The sequence below is a fragment of the Panulirus ornatus genome, chromosome 1 (genome assembly GCF_036320965.1).
Source record: "Panulirus ornatus isolate Po-2019 chromosome 1, ASM3632096v1, whole genome shotgun sequence".
NCBI lineage: Eukaryota > Metazoa > Arthropoda > Malacostraca > Decapoda > Palinuridae > Panulirus > Panulirus ornatus.
The window spans coordinates 15,659,516-15,681,284 of NC_092224.1; the positions used below are offsets into that span (position 1 = coordinate 15,659,516).

The 21,769-nt window shown below is 42.1% G+C and overlaps 1 protein-coding gene across 3 annotated transcripts in view; it reads right to left on the reverse strand.

Moving 5' to 3' along the window:
• The window catches only part of emb (exportin-1 emb), a 149,085-nt gene that overhangs the window by 60,762 nt on the left and 66,554 nt on the right, over nt 1-21,769 (reverse strand). For all 3 annotated transcript variants that reach the window (XM_071678569.1, XM_071678751.1, XM_071678663.1), the window contains exons 9-10: nt 7,016-7,207; nt 2,571-2,774 (exon numbers count right to left, since the gene is read on the reverse strand). In XM_071678569.1, coding sequence (XP_071534670.1) covers nt 2,571-2,774; nt 7,016-7,207 — 396 coding nt within the window. The remainder of the gene's footprint in view (nt 1-2,570; nt 2,775-7,015; nt 7,208-21,769) is intronic.

Consider the following 21,769-nt stretch of genomic DNA (forward strand, 5'->3'; position numbering starts at 1 on the left):
ACAAACAGCTTACTAAAACAACAGGAAATTATTGGTAACTGATTTTTTTTTTTTTTTTTTTTGTCGCTGTCTCCCGCGTTTGCGAGGTAGCGCAAGGAAACAGACGAAAGAAATGGCCCAACCCACCCCCATACACATGTATATACATACGTCCACACACGCAAATATACATACCTACACAGCTTTCCATGGTTTACCCCAGACGCTTCACATGCCCTGATTCAATCCACTGACAGCACGTCAACCCCGGTATACCACATTGATCCAATTCACTCTATTCCTTGCCCTCCTTTCACCCTCCTGCATGTTCAGGCCCCGATCACTCAAAATCTTTTTCACTCCATCTTTCCACCTCCAATTTGGTCTCCCACTTCTCCTCGTTCCCTCCACCTCCGACACATATATCCTCTTGGTCAATCTTTCCTCACTCAATCTCTCCACGTGCCCAAACCATTTCAAAACACCCTCTTCTGCTCTCTCAACCACGCTCTTTTTATTTCCACACATCTCTCTTACCCTTACGTTACTTACTCGATCAAACCACCTCACACCACACATTGTCCTCAAACATCTCATTTCCACCACATCCATCCTCCTGCGCACAACTCTATCCATAGCCCACGCCTCGCAACCATACAACATTGTTGGAACCACTGTTCCTTCAAACATACCCATTTTTGCTTTCCGAGATAATGTTCTCGACTTCCACACATTCTTCAAGGCTCCCAGGATTTTCGCCCCCTCCCCCACCCTATGATCCACTTCCGCTTCCATGGTCCCATCCGCTGCCAGATCCACTCCCAGATATCTAAAACACTTTACTTCCTCCAGTTTTTCTCCATTCAAACTTACCTCCCAATTGACTTGACCCTCAACCCTACTGTACCTAATAACTTTGCTCTTATTCACATTTACTCTTAACTTTCTTCTTTCACACACTTTACCAAACTCAGTCACCAGCTTCTGCAGTTTCTCACATGAATCAGCCACCAGCGCTGTATCATCAGCGAACAACAACTGACTCACTTCCCAAGGTCTCTCATCCCCAACAGACTTCATACTAGCCCCTCTTTCCAAAACTCTTGCATTCACCTCCCTCACAACCCCATCCATAAACAAATTAAACAACCATGGAGACATCACACACCCGTGCCGCAAACCGACATTCACTGAGAACCAATCACTTTCCTCTCTTCCTACACGTACACATGCCTTACATCCTCGATAAAAACTTTTCACTGCTTCTAACAACTTTCCTCCCACACCATATATTCTTAATACCTTCCACAGAGCATCTCTATCAACTCTATCATATGCCTTCTCCAGATCCATAAATGCTACATACAAATCCATTTGCTTTTCTAAGTATTTCTCACATACATTCGTCAAAGCAAACACCTGATCCACACATCCTCTACCACTTCTGAAACCACACTGCTCTTCCCCAATCTGATGCTCTGTACATGCCTTCACCCTCTCAATCAATACCCTCCCTTATAATTTACCAGGAATACTCTACAAACTTATACCTCTGTAATTTGAGCACTCACTCTTATCCCCTTTGCCTTTGTACAATGGCACTATGCACGCATTCCGCCAATCCTCAGGCACCTCACCATGAGTCATACATACATTAAATAACCTTACCAACCAGTCAACAATACAGTCACCCCCTTTTTTAATAAATTCCACTGCAATACCATCCAAACCTGCTGCCTTGCCGGCTTTCATCTTCTGCAAAGCTTTTACTACCTCTTCTCTGTTTACCAAATCATTTTCCCTAACCCTCTCACTTTGCACACCACCTCGACCAAAACACCCTATATCTGCCACTCTATCATCAAACACATTCAACAAACCTTCAAAATACTCACTCCATCTCCTTCTCACATCACCACTACTTGTTATCACCTCCCCATTTGTGCCCTTCACTGAAGTTCCCATTTGCTCCCTTGTCTTACGCACTTTATTTACCTCCTTCCAGAACATCTTTTTATTCTCCCTAAAATTTAATGATACTCTCTCACCCCAACTCTCATTTGCCCTCTTTTTCACCTCTTGCACCTTTCTCTTGACCTCCTGTCTCTTTCTTTTATACATCTCCCACTCAATTGCATTTTTTCCCTGCAAAAATCGTTCAAATGCCTCTCTCTTCTCCTTCACTAATAATCTTACTTCTTCATCCCACCACTCACTACCCTTTCTAATCAACCCACCTCCCACTCTTCTCATGCCACAAGCATCTTTTGCGCAATCTATCACTGCTTCCCTAAATACATCCCATTTATACATACTAAATATTTTCATGCTTTAAATCACATAAGTAAGTTCATACACATAAATCTAAAAAACACATGTCAAGAAACTGCAAAAATACCTAGTAAAAGATACACTTTAATAACTACTGGATATGAAAGGGAAATCACGTTATTAAAAAAAAAAGATGACTATGCACACCATTAGGTACTCGAGTCTAAACAATGTTTAATGGAGCAAGTTTGTCTAAAGTACACCATGTGTTGAGCAGCCTACTTTCATTAGCTAGAAATACTTGAAAAAAAAAGTCATACCTGATTTGCCAATTTCTCGGTCATAATACGTTCCGTGTCCGCGTAGTCTAAATGCGTGAGGTAGACGAGGGTTTCACGCATGTTCTTGTACATGTTTATTGAGTCTGTATCACGCATAAACTCTCTCACTACTTCACCCTGCTCATTTTCAACAACCAAAACCTCCTCAGGCTTGGCCATCCGACTGATCATCAACGCTCTCACCTGAAAAGCAACAGCAAACACTGTAATGTGTATGAGCATAAAGCACACTCACATAGTAATCAACTATAATACACAACCTAATTCTATTGTTTTGACTACATCATATACATTTTTAGTCATACTCATTAATTCACATCAGGGCTGCAACAGGGCTTGACTTTTCATATAATCTCCAAATTTTTGAATGCTTAGTTATTCTACATATAAGTGTATGTGCACTAAGCAAAAGTGACATAATCTTTAAAAGAAAGGAGCACAAGGTAGTCAGGTTTTGTTCCTTTTTTCCCTTTACATCTGACAGGCAGGTTTGGATGGTATTGCAGTGGAATTTAGTAAAAATGGGGTGACTGTTGCTGACTCGTTGGTAAAGATATTCAATGTATGTATGGTTCATGGTGAAGTGCCTGAGAACTGGCAAAATGCATGCATAATGTACATAATTGTACAAAGGCAAAGGGGATAAAGGGGAATGTTCAAATTGCCAAGGTATAATAAGTTTGTTGAGTATTCCTGGGAAATTATATGGGAGGGTATTGATTGAGAGGGTAAAGGCATGTACAGAGCATCAGACTGGGGAAGAGCTGTGTGGTTTCAGAAATGGTAAAGGGTGTGCAGATCAGGTGTTTGTTTTGAAGAATGTATGTGAGAAATACTTAGAAAAACAGATGGATTCATATGTAGCATTTATGGATCTGGAGAAGGCATATGAGAGAATTGATAGGGATGCCCTGTGGAAGGTATTAAGAGTACATGGTGTGGGAGGTAAGTTGCTAGAAGCAGTGAAAAGTTTTTGTCAAGGATGTGTAAAAATAGAGAGAGAGGAAGGTGATTGGTTCCGGAGAATGTCGGTTTGTGGCAGGGGTGTGTGATGTCTCCATGGTTGTTAATTTGTTTATGAATGGGGTTGTTAGGGAGGTGAATGCAAGAGTTTTGGAGGGAGAGAGAGGCAAGTATGCAGTCTGTTGTGGATGAGAGGTGGCTGATTCAGGTGAGCATTTGCAGAAGTTGGTGACTGAGTTTGGTTAAGTGTGTGAAAGAAGAAAGCCGAGAGTAAATGTCAATAAGAGCAGGGTTATTAGGTTCAGTAGGACTGAGGGACAAGTTAATTGGGAGGTAAGTTTGAATGGAGAAAAACTGGAGGAAGTGAAGTGTTTTAGATATCTGGGAGTGGATTTAGCAGCGGATGGAACTATACAAGCGGAAGTGAGCCACAGGATGGGGGAGGGGGTGAAGGTTCTGGAAGCATTGAATAATGTGTGGAGGGTGAGAACATTAACTCCGAGCAAAAATGGGTATGTTTGAAGGAATAGTGGTTCCAACAAAGCCATGTGGTTGTGAGGCATGGGCCATAGATAAGGTTGTGCAGAGGAGGATGGAGGTGTTGCAAATGAAATATTTGAGGACAATATGTGGTGTGAGGTGGTTTGATCGAGTAAGTTATGGAAGGATAAGAGAGATGTGCGGTAATAAAGAATGTGGTTAAGAGAGCAGAAGAGGGTGTATTGAAATGGTTTGGTCACATGGAGAGAATAAGTGAGGAAAGATTGACAAAGAGGATATATGTATCGGAGGTGGAGGGAACGAGAAGTAGGAGACCAAATTGGAGGTGGAAGGATGGAGTGAAAAAGATTTTGAGCGATCAGGGACTGAACGTACAGGAGGGTGAAAGGCATGCAAGGAATAGAGTGAATTGAACCAATGTGGTACACTGGGGTCGACGTGCTGTCAGTGGATTGAACCAGGGCATGTGAAGAGTCTGGGGTAAACCATGGAAAGTTTTGTGGGGCCTGGATGTCGAAAGGAGCTATGGTTTCGATGCATTACACATGACAGCTAGAGATTGAGTGTGAACGAATGTGGCCTTTGTTGTCTCTTCCTAGCACTTCCTTGCGCGTGCAGAGGGATGGGGGTGCCATCTCATGTGTGGCGGGGTGACAACGGGACTTAATAAAGGCAACAAGTATGAATATGTACATGTGTATATATGTATATGTCTGTGTATGTATCTGTATGTATATGTTGAAATGTATAGGTATGTATATGTGCGTGTGTGGGAGTTTATGTATAAACATTTGCATGTGGGTGGGTTAGGCCATTCTTTCATCTGTTTCCTTGCGCTACCTTGCTAATGTGGGAGACAGTGACTAAGTGTGATAAGCAAAAAAAAAAAATATTCATACATTCATTATACTTAAACGCTGTCTCCCATGTTAGCAAGGTAGCACAAGGAAACAGACAAAAGAGTGGCCCAACCCACCCACATACACATGTATTTACATAAACGCCCACACACGCACATATACATACCTTTACATTTCAATGAATATATACACATAAATACAAAGACATATACACATATAAACATGTGCATATTCATACTTGCTGCCTTCATCCATTCCCGTCACCACCCTGCCACACATGAAATGGCACCCCCCTACCCCCCACACGTGCAAGGAAGTGCTAGGAAGACAACAAAGGCCACAGTCGTTCACACTCAGTCTCTAGCTGTCATGTGTAATACACCGAAACCACAGCTCCCTCTCCACATCCAAGCCCCACAAAACTTTCCATGGTTTACCCAAGTCTCTTCACATGCCCTGGTTCAATCCATTGACAGCACGTCGACACCAGTGTACCACATCATTTCAATTCACTCTATTCTTGCACGCCTTTCACCCCCCTGTATGTTCATGCCCTGATCACTCAAATCTTTTTCACTCCATCCTTCCACCTCCAATTTGGTCTCCCACCTCTCATTCCCTCCATCTCTGACACATATATCCTCTTTGTCAATCTTTCCTCACTTATTCTCTCCATGTGACCAAACCATTTCAATATACCCTCCTCTGCCCTCTCAACCACACTCTTTTTATTACCACACATCTCTCTTACCCTTTCATTACTTACTTGATCAAACCACCTCACACCACATATTGTCCTCAAGCACTTCCTTTGCAACACATCCACCCTCCTCTGCACAAACCTATCTATAGCCCATGTCTCACAATCATATAACATTGTTGGAACCACTATTCCTTAAAACATACCCATTTTTGCTCTCCAAGATAACATTCTCGCCTTCCACACATTCTTCAATGCTCAAAGAACCTTCGCCCCCTCCCCCATCCTGTGACTCACTTCCGTTTCCATGGTTCCATCCACTGCTAAATCCACTCCCAGATATCTAAAACACTTCACTTCCTCCAGTTTTTCTCAATTCAAACTTACCTCCCAAATGACTTGTCCCTCAATCCTACTGAACCTAATAACCTTGCTCTTATTCACACTTACTCTCAGCTTTCTTCTTTCACACACTTTACCAAACTCAGTCACCAACTTCTGCAGTTTCTCACTTGAATCAGCCACCAGTGCTGTATCATCAGCAAACAACAACTGACTCACTTCCAAAGCCCTCTCATCCACAACAGACTGCATACTTGCCCCTCTCTCCAAAACTTGCATTCACCTCCCTAACAACCCCATCCATAAACAAATCAAACAACCATGGAGACATCACACACCCCTGCCGCAAACCAACATTCACTGGGAACCAATCACTTTCCTCTCTTCCTACTCGTACACATGCCTTACATCCTTGGTAAAACTTTTCACTGCTTCTGGCAACTTACCTCCCACACCATATACTCTTAATACCTTCTACAGAACATCTCTATCAACTCTATCATATGCCTTCTCCAAATCCATAAATGTTACATACAAATCCATTTGTTTTTTGAAGTATTTCTCACATACATTCTTCAAAGCAAACACCTGATCCACACATCCTCTACAACTTCTGAAACCACAATGCTCTTTCCCAATCTGGTGTTCTGTACATGCCTTTACCCTCTCAATCAATACCCTCCCTTATAATCTCCCAGTAATACTCAACAAACTTATACCTCTGTAATTTGAACACTCATCTTTATCCCCTCTGCCTTCGTTCAATGGTACTATGCATGCATTCCCCCAATCCTCAGGCACTTCACCATGAACCGTACATATATTTCAAATTTAAATGCCCTCTTCTGTTATTCAGCATAGTAGCTCATCCTGAACCTCTACAATCAACCCTATCTCAGCTCAAGGTTGAGGATTCCTTAAATATAAATTCTCATCACTCTGTGCTATCTTGCACTTAATCAAATGCACTTTCAGTAATCATCTCCCTTTCAAAATATATACTGATAGAGTATGCCTTCTGATAGAAAAAGAACAATCAATAGACACATACGATATACCTTAGTTAGAATGGGTTGGTAAAATTGCCGTCGTGAATTTGGTCTTGGGAGATAAATTGGAGATGCACCAGTTGGGGGAAGAAATGGGGATTCCCGGTATAAGTCTGAGGCAAGAGCATTCCAATACTCTAAACATATTTTGAATATTTCAGTATCGTCAACTTCAGATATCAGGATCAGGTACTGTAAAGCCTGAAAAAAAATGTATAAATATAATATCTAACAAACATAAATCTATGTAATCACACATATTGTTACATTTGAAAAATTAGTGCCATATCTGAGACTGATTAAGAATCTGGACTATCGAGGAGGAATGGTGGGGGTCCTCCTCTGATGGACAGTAAGACTGTCTCAGTGGAAAAGAACAATGGGCATCTGTCAGAAATGGAGTGCCCTAGGTTTCTGTCTTGGGAGTGTTATTCTTCTTGGTCTATGTCAATGACTTGCCTGAAAGTATGGGCTCCTACTAAAATAAGTTTACACATGATGTAAAATTCACGAGGGAAGTAAAAAGCAAGGAAGATTGGAACATCTTACCAGGGGACTAAACATAATGAAATTCAACCCAAGCAAATGCAATGTAATGAAGAGGGGTCATAGTAAATGAAGGCAACAATATGATGATCATCAGGGAAGAAATAAGCTTAAAGTTTCTGTGTATGAGAAAGACCTGGGAGTCAGCATTATCTATGACCTACAACCTGAGTGTGGGCCCACATTAGGAGAACAGCATAGGATACAAACTGTCTTCTGGCAAGTATCAGAATAGAAAGTTGTTCATAATACACATATGACTAAAACTAGAATACATTTTTGAAGAACAGATAGCTAATAGAGAAGATCCAGAAGAAGGCACCAAAGGTGGTAACAGAATTACGATACCATAGTTCCAAGGAAAGGCTAAAGGCTTTAAATTTGGCCATCTTAGAAGAGAGATGGGTGAAGGGTGACTTAAAAAGGGTAGCGAATGGTGGAATGAAGAAGTAAAGTTGTTAGTGAAAGAGAAAGAAAGGCCTTTGGAAGACACTTGCAAGGATAGAGTGCAAAAGACTGAGAGATAAATAAAAGAAAGTGGCAGGAGGTCAAGAGGAAGGTGCAAGGGATGAAAAAAGAGGACAAATGAGAGTTTGGGTGAAAGAGTACCATTAAACTTTAGGGAGAATCAAAAGGTGTTTTGGAAGAAAGTAAATAACATATGTAAGACAAGAGAACAAATGGGAACATCGGTGAAGGGAGTAAGCAGGGAAGTAATAACGGGTAGTGATGAAGTGAGGAGATGGATCAAGTATTTTGAAGATTTGTTGAATGTGTTGATGACAGAGTGGCAGATATAGGGTGCTTTGGTTGGGGTGGTGTGTGAAGTGAGAGGGTCAGGGAGAATGGTTTGGTTAAGAAAGAAGAGGTAGTGAAGCTTTGTTGAAGATGAAATCCGGCAAGGTGGTAGGTTGGAAAGGTATGTCAGTAGAATTTATTAAAAAAGGGGGTGACTGTGTTGTTAATTGGTTGATAAGGATACTCAATGTAAGCATAGATCATGGTAAGGTGCGAGGACTAGTGGAATGCATCCACAGTACCACTGTACAAAGGCAAAGGGGATAAAGGTGAATGTTTAAACTACAGAGGCATAGGTTTGTTGAGCATTTCTGGGAAACTGTATGGGAGGGTATTGGTTGAGAGAGTGAATGCATGTACAGAGCATCAGACTGCGGAATATATATTTTCTTAATATACTTAGTCGCCATCTCTCACGTTAGCGAGGTAGGGCATGGAAACAGACAAAAGAATGGCCCAACCCACCCACATACACAAATATATAAACATAAATGCCCACACACGCACATAAACATACCTAAACATTTCAATTGGTGCATATGCACCTGGGCATGAGAAGAAAGATCATGAGAGGCAAGTGTTTTGGGAGCAGCTGAATGAGTGTGTTAGTGGTTTTGATGCACAAGACCGGGTTATAGTGATGGGTGATTTGAATGCAAAGGTGAGTAATGTGGCAGTTGAGGGAATAATTGGTATACATGGAGTGTTCGGTGTTGTAAATGGAAATGGTGAAGAGCTTGTAGATTTATGTGCTGAAAAAGGACTGGTGATTGGGAATACCTGGTTTAAAAAGCGAGATATACATAAGTATACATATGTAAGTAGGAGAGATGGCCAGAGAGCGTTATTGGATTACGTGTTAATTGATAGACGCACAAAAGAGAGACTTTTGGATGTTAATGTGCTGAGAGGTGCAACTGGAGGGATGTCTGATCATTATCTTGTGGAAGCGAAGGTGAAGATTTGTGGGGGTTTTCAGAAAAGAAGAGAGAATGTTGGGGTGAAGAGAGTGGTGAGAGTAAGTGAGCTTAGGAAGGAGACTTGTGTGAGGAAGTACCAGGAGAGACTGAGTAACGAATGGAAAAAGGTGAGAACAAAAGGTAAGGGGAGTGGGGGAGGAATGGGATGTATTTAGGGAAGCAGTGATGGATTGCGCAAAAGATGCTTGTGGCATGAGAAGTGTGGGAGCTGGGTTGATTAGAAAAGGTAGTGAGTGGTGGGATGAAGAAGTAAGATTATTAGGGAAAAAGAGAGAGGCATTTGAACAATTTTCGCAGGGAAAAAATGCAAATGAGTGGGAGAGGTATAAAAGAAAGAGGCAGGAGGTCAAGAGAAAGGTGCAAGAGGTGAAAAAGAGGGCAAATAAGAGTTGGGGTGAGAGAGTATCATTAAATTTCAGGGAGAATAAAAAGATGTTTTGGAAGGAGGTAAATAAAGTGCGTAAGACAAGGGAGCAAATGGGAACTTCAGTGAAGGGGGCTAATGGGGAGGTGACAACAAGTAGTGGTGATGTGAGGAGATGGAGTGAGTATTTTGAAGATTTGTTGAATGTGTTTGATGATAGAGTGGCAGATATAGGGTGTTTTGGTCGAGGTGGTGTGCAAAGTGAGAGGGTTAGGGAAAATTATTTGGTAAATAGAGAAGAGGTAGTAAAAGCTTTACGGACGATGAAAGCCGGCAAAGCAGCAGGTTTGGATGGTATTGCAGTGGAATTTATTAAAAAAGGGGGTGGCTGTATTGTTGACTGGTTGGTAAGGTTATTTAATGTATGTATCATTCATGGTGAGGTGCCTGAGGATTGGCGGAATGCTTGCATAGTGCCATTGTACAAAGGCAAAGGGGATAAGAGTGAGTGCTCAAATTACAGAGGTATAAGTTTGTTGAGTATTCCTGGTAAATTATATGGGAGGGTATTGATTGAGAGGGTGAAGGCGTGTACAGAGCATCAGATTGGGGAAGAGCAGTGTGGTTTCAGAAGTGGTAGAGGATGTGTGGATCAGGTGCTTGCTTTGAAGAATGTATGTGAGAAATACTTAGAAAAACAAATGGATTTGTATGTAGCATTTATGGATCTGGAGAAGGCATATGATAGAGTTGATAGGGATGCTCTGTGGAAGGTTTTAAGAATATATGGTGTGGGAGGCAAGTTGTTAGAAGCAATGAAAAGTTTTTATCGAGGATGTAAGGCATGTGTACGTGTAGGAAGAGAGGAAAGTGATTGGTTCTCAGTGAATGTAGGTTTGCGACATGGGTGTGTGATGTCTCCACGGTTGTTTAATTTGTTTATGGATGGGGTTGTGAAGGAGGTGAGTGCAAGAGTTTTGGAAAGAGGGGCAAGTATGCAGTCTGTTGTGGATGAGAGAGCTTGGGAAGTGAGTCAGTTGTTGTTCGCTTATGATACAGCGCTGGTGGCTGATTCATGTAAGAAACTGCAGAAGCTGGTGACTGAGTTTGGTAAAGTGTGTGAAAGAAGAAAGTTAAGAGTAAATGTGAATAAGAGCAAGGTTATTAGGTACAGTAAGGTTGAGGGTCAAGTCAATTGGGAGGTAAGTTTGAATGGAGAAAAACTGGAGGAAGTAAAGTGTTTTAGATATCTGGGAGTGGATCTGGCAGCGGATGGAACCATGGAAGCGGAAGTGAATCATAGGGTGGGGGAGGGGGCGAAAATTCTGGTAGCCTTGAAGAATGTTTGGAAGTCGAGAACATTATCTCGGAAAGCAAAAATGGGTATGTTTGAAGGAATAGTGGTTCCAACAATGTTATATGGTTGCGAGGCATGGGCTATGGATAGAGTTGTGCGCAGGAGGGTGGATGTGCTGGAAATGAGATGTTTGAGGACAATATGTGGTGTGAGGTGGTTTGATCGAGTAAGTAATGTAAGGGTGAGAGAGACGTGTGGAAATAAAAAGATTGTGGTTGAGAGAGCAGAAGAGGGTGTTTTGAAATGGTTTGGTCACATGGAGAGAATGAGTGAGGAAAGATTGACAAAGAGGATATATGTGTCAGAGGTGGAGGGAACGAGGAGAAGTGGGAGACCAAATTGGAGGTGGAAAGATGGAGTGAAAAAGATTTTGAGTGATCGGGGCCTGAACATGCAGGAGGGTGAAAGGCGTGCAAGGAATAGAGTGAATTGGAATGATGTGGTGTACCGGGGTCAACGTGCTGTCAATGGATTGAACCAGGGCATGTGGAGCGTCTGGGGTAAACCATGGAAAGTGTGTGGGGCCTGGATGTGGAAAAGGAGCTGTGGCTTCGGCGCATTATTACATGACAGCTAGAGACTGGGTGTGAACGAATGGGGCCTTTGGTGTCTTTCCTAGCGCTACCTCGCACACATGAGGGGGGAATGGGTTGTTATTCCATGTGTGGCGAGGTGGCGATGGGAACAAATAAAGGCAGACAGTATGAATTATGTACATGTGTATATATGTATATGTCTGTGTGTGTATATATATGTGTACATTGAGATGTATAGGTATGTATATTGTGCGTGTGTGGACATGTATGTATATACATGTGTATGTGGGCGGGTTGGGCCATTCTTTCGTCTGTTTCCCTTGCGCTACCTCGCTAACGCGGGAGACAGCGACAAAGCAAAATAAATAAATAATAAAATAAATATTCATACTTGCTGCCTTTATCCATTCCCATCGCCACCCCACCACACATGTAACAGCACCCCCCTCCCCCACACGCATGAGGTATCGCTAAGAAAAGACAACAAAGGACACTTTTGTTCACACTCAGTCTCTAGCTGTCATGTGTAATGCACCAAAACCACAGCTCCCTTTCCACATCTAAGCCCTCAAAACTTTCCATATTTTATCCCAAATGCTTCATATGCTCTGGTTCAATCCATTGACAGCACATCAACCCCAGTATACCACATTGTTCTCATTCACTTTATTCCTTGCATGCCTTTCACCCTCCTGCATGTTCAGGCCCTGAACACTCAAAATCTTTTTCACTCCATCCTTCCACCTCCAATTTGGTCTCCTGCTTCTCCTCATTCCCTATACCTCTGACACATATAACCATTTTGTCAATCTTTCCTCACTCATTCTCTCCATGTGACCAAACCATTTCAATATACCCTCTTCTGCTCTCTCAACCACACTCTTTTTATTACCACACAACTCTCTTGCACTTTCATTACTTACTCGATCAAACCACCTCACATCGCATATTGTCCTTAAACATTTCATTTCCAACACATCCACCTTCCTCTGCACAACCCTATCTATAACCCATGCCTCAACCATATAACTTTGTTGGAACCACTATTCTTTCAAACATACCCATTTTTGCCCTCCGAGATAGAGTTCTTGCCTTCCACACATTCTTCAACACTCCCAGAACCTTTGCCCCCTCCCAACACTGTGACTCACTTTCACTTCCATGGTTCCAAGAGCTGCCAAATCCACTCCCAGATATCTAAAACACTTCACTTCCTCCAGTTTTTCTCCATACAGACTTACCCCCCAATTAACTTGTCCCTCAACCCTACTGAACCCAATAACCTTGCTCTTATTCACATTTACTCTCAGCTTTCTTCTTTCACACACTTTACCAAACTCAGTCACCAACTTCTGCAGTTTCTCACTTGAAACAGCCACCAGTGCTGTATTATCAGCGAACAACTGACTCACTTTCCAAGCCCTCTCATCCACAACAGATTGCATACTTGCCTCTCTCTCCAAAACTCTTGCATTCACCTCCCTACTACCCCATCCATAAACAAATTAAACAACCATGGAGCCATCACACACCCCTGCCGCAAACCGGCATTCACTGAGAACCAATCGCTTTCCTCTATTCCTACTCTTACACATGCATTACATCATTGATAAAAACTTTCACTGCTTCTAGCAACTTACCTCCCACACCATATACTCTTAAAACCTTCCACAGAACATCTCTATCAACTCTATCATATGCCTTCTCCAGATCCATAAATGCTACATACATCCATCTATTTTTCTAAGTATTTTTCATATACATTCTTCAAAGCAAACACCTGATCCAAACATCCTCTACCACTTCTGAAACCACACTGCTCTTCCCCAGTCTGATGCTCTGTACATGCCTTTACCCTCTCAATCAATGCCCTCCCATATAATTTCCCAGGAATACTCAACAAACTTATACCTCTGTAATCTGAACACACCTTTATCCCCTTTGCATTTGTATAATGGCAATATGCATGCATTCCACCAATCCTCAGGCACTTCACCATGAACCATACATACACATACACTGACTATCCTTACCAACCAGTCAACAACACAGTCATTCCCTCTTTTAATAAATTCCATTGCAATACCATCCAAAACCGCTGCCTTGCCGGCTTTCATCTTCCGCAAAGCTTTCCCTACCTCTTCTCTGTTTACTAAACCATTCTCCCTGACCTTCTCACTTCACACACCAGTTTGACCAAAACACTCTAGATCTGCCACTCTATCATCAAACACATTAAAGAAAAATTAATAAAAATGTGTATATGAGTGGATGGGCCATTATTCTGTTTCCTGGAGCTACCTTGCTGATGCACAAAACAGCAATTATCAATAAAATAGGATTTTCATCCCCCAGCTCCCTCCCCTTTTAGTCGCCTTCTACGACACGCAGGGAATACGTGGGAAGTATTCTTTCTCCCCTATCCCTCATTAATCTTATCAAATATACTTGATTGCTGATTCCCACATCAAAGAGGTAGGGCTGTGAAAACGGATGAATAAAGACCCATCTACTCATAAATCTATTTATATTTTACTTTGTTCTTGTCTCCCACGTTAGCGAGGAAGCGCAAGGAAACAGACGAAAGAATGGCCCAACCCACCCACATACACATGTATATACATACACGTCCACACACGCACATATACATACCTATACATTTCAACGTATACATATATATACACACAGAGACATATCTATTTTCATTTATTTATTTTGCTTTGTCGCTGTCTCCCACGTTAGCGAGGTAGCGCAAGGAAACAAACGAAAGAATGGCTCAACCCACCAACATACACATGTATATACATACACGTCCACACACGCAAATATACATACCTATACATCTCAATGCATACATATATATATATATACACACAGACATATACATACATACACATGTACATAATTCATAGACTGCCTATATTCACTCCCATCGCCACCTCGCCACACATGGAATAACAACCCCTCCCCCTCGTGTGCGAGGTAGCGCATGGAAAAGACAACAAAGGCCCCATTCATTCACAATCAGTCTCTAGCTGTCATGTAATAATGCACTGAAACCACAGCTCCCTTTCCACATCCAGGCCCCACACACTTTCCATGGTTTACCCCACACGCTTCACATGCCTTGGTTCAATCCACTGACAGCATGTCGACCCCCGGTATACATATCGTTCCAATTCACTCTATTCCTTGCACGCCTTTCACCCTCCAGCATGTTTAGGCCCCGATCACTCAAAATCTTTTTCACTCCATCTTTCCACCTCCAATTTGGTCTCCCACTTCTCCTCGTTCCCTCCACCTCTGACACATTATCCTCTTGGTCAATCTTTCCTCACTCATTCTCTCCATGTGACCAAACCATTTCAAAACACCCTCTTCTGCTCTCTCAACCACACTCTTTTTATCACCACACAACTCTCTTACCCTATTATTACTTACTCGATCAAACCACCTCCCACCACATATTGTCCTCAAACATCTCATTTCCAGCACATCCACCCTCCTGTGCACAACTTTATCCATAGCCCATGCCTCGCTACCATACAACATTGTTGGAACCACTATTCCTTCAAACATACCCATTTTTGCTTTCCGAGATAATGTTCTCAACTTTCACACATTCTTCAAGGCTCCCAGAATTTTCAACCCCTCCCCCACCCGATAATTCACTTCCACTTCCATGGTTCCATCCGCTGCCAAATCCACTCCCAAATATCTAAAACACCTCACTTCCTCCAGTTTTTCTCCATTCAAACTCACCTCCCAATTGACTTGACCCTCAACCCTACTGTACCTAATAACCTTGCTCTTATTCACATTTACTCTCAGCTTTCTTCTTTCACTCACTTTACCAAACTCATTCACCAGCTTTTGCAGTTTCTCACATGAATCAGCCACCAGCACTGTATCATCAGCAAACAACTGACTCACTTCCCAAGCTCACTCATCCACAACAGACTGCATACTTGCCCCTCTTTCCAAAACTCTTGCATTCACCTCCCTCACAACCCCATCCATAAACAAATTAAACAACCATGGAGACATCACACACCCCTGTCACAAACCTACATTCACTGAGAACCAATCACTATCCTCTCTTCCTACACATACACATGCCTTACATCCTCGATAAGAACTTTTCACTGCTTCTAACGACTTGCCTCCCACACCATATTTTCTTAATACTTTCCACAGAGCATCTCTATCAAATGCCTTCTCCAGATCCATAAATGCTACATACAAATCCATTTGCTTTTCTAAGTATTTCTCATATACATTCTTCAAAACAAGCACCTGATCCACACATCCTCTACCACTTCTGAAACCACACTGCTCTTCCCCAATCTGATACTCTGTACATGCCTTCACCCTCTCAATCAATACCCTCCTATATAATTTACCAGGAATACTCAACAAACTTATACCTCTGTAATTTGAGCACTCACTCTTATCCCCTTTGCCTTTGTACAATGGCACTATGCAAGCATTCCGCCAATCCTCAGGGCACCTCACCATGAATCATACATACATTAAATAACCTTACCAACCAGTCAACAATACAGTCATCCCCTTTTTTACTAAATTCCACTGCAATACCATCCAAACCCGCTGCCTTGCTGGCTTTCATCTTCCAAAGCTTTTATTACCTCTTCTCTGTTTACCAAATCATTTTCCCTAACCCTCTCACTTTGCACACCACCTCGACCAAAACACCCTATATCTGCCACTCTATCATCAAACACATTCAACAAACCTACAAAATACTCACTCCATCTCCTTCTCACATCACCACTACTTGTTATCACCTCCCCATTTGCCCCCTTCACTGAAGTTCCCATTTGTTCCCTTGTCTTACGCACTTTATTTACCTCCTTCCAAAACATCTTTTTATTCTCCCTGAAATTTAATGATACTCTCTCACCCCAACTCTCATTTGCCCTCTTTTTCACCTCTTGCACCTTTCTCTTGACCTCCTGCCTCTTTCTTTTATACCTCTCCCACTCATTTGCATTATTTCCCTGCAAAAATCGTCCAAATGCCTCTCTCTTCTCTTTCACTAATAATCTTACTTCTTCATCCCACCACTCACTACCCTTTCTAATCTGCCCACCTCCCACGCTTCTCATGCCACAAGCATCTTTTGCGCAAGCCATCACTGCTTCCCTAAATACATCCCATTCCTCCCCCATTCCCCTTACCTCCTTTGTTCCCACCTTTTTCCATTTGTACTCAATCTCTCCTGGTACTTCCTCACACAAGTCTCCTTCCCAAGCTCACTTACTCTCACCACTCTCTTCACCCCAACATTCTCTCTTCTTTCCTGAAAACTTCTACAAATCTTCACCTTCGCCTCCACAAGATAATGATCAGACATCCCTCCAGTTGCACCTCTCAGTACATTAACATCCAAAAGTCTCTCTTTCGCGCGCCTATCAATTAACACATAATCCAATAACGCTCTCTGGCCATCTCTCCTACTTACATACGTATACTAATGTGTATCTCTCTTTTTAAACCAGGTACTCCCAATCACCAGTCCTTTTTCAGCACATAAATCTACAAGCTCTTCACCATTTCCATTTACAACACTGAACACCCCATGTATACCAATTATTCCCTCAATTATATACATGTACACAATTAATACTGTCTGCCTTTATTCATTCCCATCGCCACCCCGCCACACACGAAATAACAACCCCCTTCCCCCTCATGTGCACGAAGTAGCGCTAGGAAAAGACAACAAAGGCCACATTCATTCACACTCAGTCTCTAGCTGTCATGTATAATGCACCGAAACCACAGCTCCCTTTCCACATCCAGGGCCCACAGAACTTTCCATGGTTTACCCCTGACGCTTCACATGCCCTGGTTCAATCCATTGACAACACGTCGACTCCGGTACACAACATCATTCCAATTCACTCTATTCCTTACATGCCTTTCACCCTCATGCATGTTCAGGCCCTGATCACTCAGAATCTTTTTCACTCCATCTTTCCACCTCCAATTTGGTCTCCCACTTCTCGTTCCCTCCACCTCTGACACATATATCCTCTTCGTCAATCTTTCCTCACTCATTCTCTCCATGTGACCATCCCATTTCAAAACACCCTCTTCTGCTCTCTCAACCACACTCTTTTTATTACCACACATCTCTCTTACCCTATTATTACTTACTCAATCAAACCACCTCACACCACATATTGTCCTCACACATCTCATTTCCAGCACATCCACCCTCCTCCACACAACTCTATCTATAGCCCACACCTTGCAACCATATAGCATTGTTGGAACCACTATTCCTTCAAACATACCCATTTTTGCTTTCCGAGATAATGTTCTCGACTTCCACATATTCTTCAACGCTCCATCTACTCGTATACACATATACATACACACAGGCTCATTTTTTTTTTTTTGCTTTATCGCTGTCTCCCGCATTTGCGAGGTAACGCAAAGAAACAGACGAAAGAAATGGCCCAACCCACCCCCATACACATGTATATACATACACGTCCACACACGCATATATACATACCTATACATCTCAATGTACACATATATATACATACACAGACACATACATATATACCCATGCACACAATTCACACTGTCTGCCTTTATTCATTCCCATCTCCACCTCGCCACACATGGAATACCATCCCCCTCCCCCCTCATGTGTGCGAGGTAGCACTAGGAAAAGACAACAAAGGCCCCAATCGTTCACACTCAGTCTCTAGCTGTCATACAATAATGCCCAAAACCACAGCTCCCTTTCCACATCCAGGCCCCACACAACTTTCCATGGTTTACCCAGAAGCTTCACATGCCCTGATTCAATCCACTGACAGCACGTCAACCCCGGTATACCACATCGATCCAATTCACTCTATTCCTTGCCCCCTTTCACCCTCCTGCATGTTCAGGCCCCGATCACACAAAATCTTTTTCACTCCATCTTTCCACCTCCAATTTGGTCTCCCACTTCTCCTCGTTCCCTCCACCTCCGACACATATATCCTCTTGGTCAATCTTTCCTCACTCATTCTCTCCATGTGCCCAAACCATTTCAAAACACCCTCTTCTGCTCTCTCAACCACGCTCTTTTTATTGCCACACATCTCTCTTACCCTTACATTACTTACTCGATCAAACCACCTCACACCACACATTGTCCTCAACCTTCATTTCCGCAATCCACCCTCCCCCAACTCTATCCATACCAGCCTGCCCCATAAAACATTTTGGGAACCCACTTTTCCCTTAAAACAAACCCTTTTTCTTTCCGGTTAATGTTCTGACTTCCCAATTTTTAAAAGCCCCCAGATTTTCCCCCCTCCCCCCATATATATTCCCCCTTCCTGGTTCCTCCCTCCAAATCCACCCCCAAAATTCTAAAACCCCTTTACTTCCTCCGTTTTTCTCCTTCAAATTCCTCCCCAATTGATTACCCTCAACCCTCTGTCCCTAATAACCTTGTTTATTCACATTTCTTTCCTTTCTTTTTTAAACCCTTTACAAACTTCGTCCCGCTTTGCGTTTCCATGATCAGCCCCCAGTGTTCATCAGCAAACAACTGACTCACTTCCCCCTTTCTCATCCACAACAATCATACTTGCCCCTTTTTCCCCAAAACTCTTGCTTCACCTCCCTAAAAACCCCACCCATAAAAAATTAAAAACCATGGAGCATCACACACCCCTTCCCCAAACCTACATTCACGGGAAAACCCAAACCCTTTTCCCTCTTTCCCACTAACACCCCTTACATCTTAAAAAACTTTACGTTTCTAAAAACTTCCTCCCACACCATATATCAAAAAACCCTTTCCCACGGGCATCTCTATAACTCTATCTACCCTTCTCCAGATCCTAAATGCAATACAAACCATTTGTTTTTTAAGTATTTCCACATACATTTTAAAAGCAAACACGATCCACCATCTCTCCCACTTTGAAACCACACTGCTTTTCCCCCAATCTGATCTCTGTACATCCCTTCCCCCTCTCAATCAATACCCCCCCATATAATTTACCAGGAATCCCAAACAAATTTTAACCTTGAAATTTTGAGCACTCACTTTACCCCTTTGCCTTTGTAAAATTTGGCACATCAAGCATTCCCCAACCTCGGCACTCACCATTTTATACTACAAAAAATAACCTTACCAACCATAACAATAAGTCACCCCTTTTTTAAAAAATTCCATGCAATACCATCCAAACCGCTGCCTTGCCGGTTTTTCATCTTTCCGAAAGCTTTCACCTCTTTTTTTTACCAAATCATTTTCCCTAACCCTCTACTTTGCACCCACCTCGCCCAAAAACCCTTATCTGCCCTCTATCATCAAAAAACATTCAAAAACCTTCAAAAAACTCCTCCACTCCCTCACATACCACTACTTTTTATTACCTCCCATTGCCCCCCCCACTGAAGTTCCATTTTTTTCCCGGGGTTTTGCACTTTATTTACTCCTTCCAAAACACTTTTTTTTCTCCCTAAAAAATTTTAAAGATATCTTCACCCCAATCTCATTTGCCTTTTTTTTTCCCTCTTCACCCTTTTTCTTGACCCCCTGCCCCTTTTCTTTATACCCTCTCCCATCTTTCATTTTTTTTCCTGCAAAAAAAAAAAATTTTTTAAAATTTTTCCCCCTTTTTTCCCTTTTTTAAAATTTTTTTTAAAATTTTTAAAAAAAAAAAAAATTCTTTTTTTTTTTAAAAAAAATTTTTTTTTCCCCCCCCCCCCTTTTTAAAAAAAAATTTCCCCAAAAAAAACCCCCCCCCATTAAACCCTTTTTTTTAAAAAAAAAATTTTTTTTCCCAAACCCCCAAAAAAAAAAACTTTTTTTTAAACCCCCCTTTTTTTTTTTTTTTAACCTTTTTTTTTAAATTTTTCCCCCCCAAAAAACCCTTTGTCCTCAAACATCTCATTTCCAGCACATCCACCCTCCTGTGCACAACTTTATCCATAGCCCATGCCTCGCTACCATACAACATTGTTGGAACCACTATTCCTTCAAACATACCCATTTTTGCTTTCCGAGATAATGTTCTCACTTTCACACATTCTTCAAGGCTCCCAGAATTTTCAACCCCTCCCCCACCCGATAATTCACTTCCACTTCCATGGTTCCATCCGCTGCCAAATCCACTCCCAAATATCTAAAACACCTCACTTCCTCCAGTTTTTCTCCATTCAAACTCACCTCCCAATTGACTTGACCCTCAACCCTACTGTACCTAATAACCTTGCTCTTATTCACATTTACTCTCAGCTTTCTTCTTTCACTCACTTTACCAAACTCATTCACCAGCTTTTGCAGTTTCTCACATGAATCAGCCACCAGCACTGTATCATCAGCAAACAACTGACTCACTTCCCAAGCTCACTCATCCACAACAGACTGCATACTTGCCCCTCTTTCCAAAACTCTTGCATTCACCTCCCTCACAACCCCATCCATAAACAAATTAAACAACCATGGAGACATCACACACCCCTGTCACAAACCTACATTCACTGAGAACCAATCACTATCCTCTCTTCCTACACATACACATGCCTTACATCCTTGATAAAAACTTTTCACTGCTTCTAACAACTTGCCTCCCACACCATATTTTCTTAATACTTTCCACAGAGCATCTCTATCAAATGCCTTCTCCAGATCCATAAATGCTACATACAAATCCATTTGCTTTTCTAAGTATTTCTCATATACATTCTTCAAAACAAACACCTGATCCACACATCCTCTACCACTTCTGAAACCACACTGCTCTTCCCCAATCTGATACTCTGTACATGCCTTCACCCCTCTCAATCAATACCCTCCTATATAATTTACCAGGAATACTCAACAAACTTATACCTCTGTAATTTGAGCACTCACTCTTATCCCCTTTGCCTTTGTACAATGGCACTATGCAAGCATTCCGCCAATCCTCAGGGCACCTCACCATGAATCATACATACATTAAATAACCTTACCAACCAGTCAACAATACAGTCATCCCCTTTTTTACTAAATTCCACTGCAATACCATCCAAACCCGCTGCCTTGCTGGCTTTCATCTTCCAAAGCTTTTATTACCTCTTCTCTGTTTACCAAATCATTTTCCCTAACCCTCTCACTTTGCACACCACCTCGACCAAAACACCCTATATCTG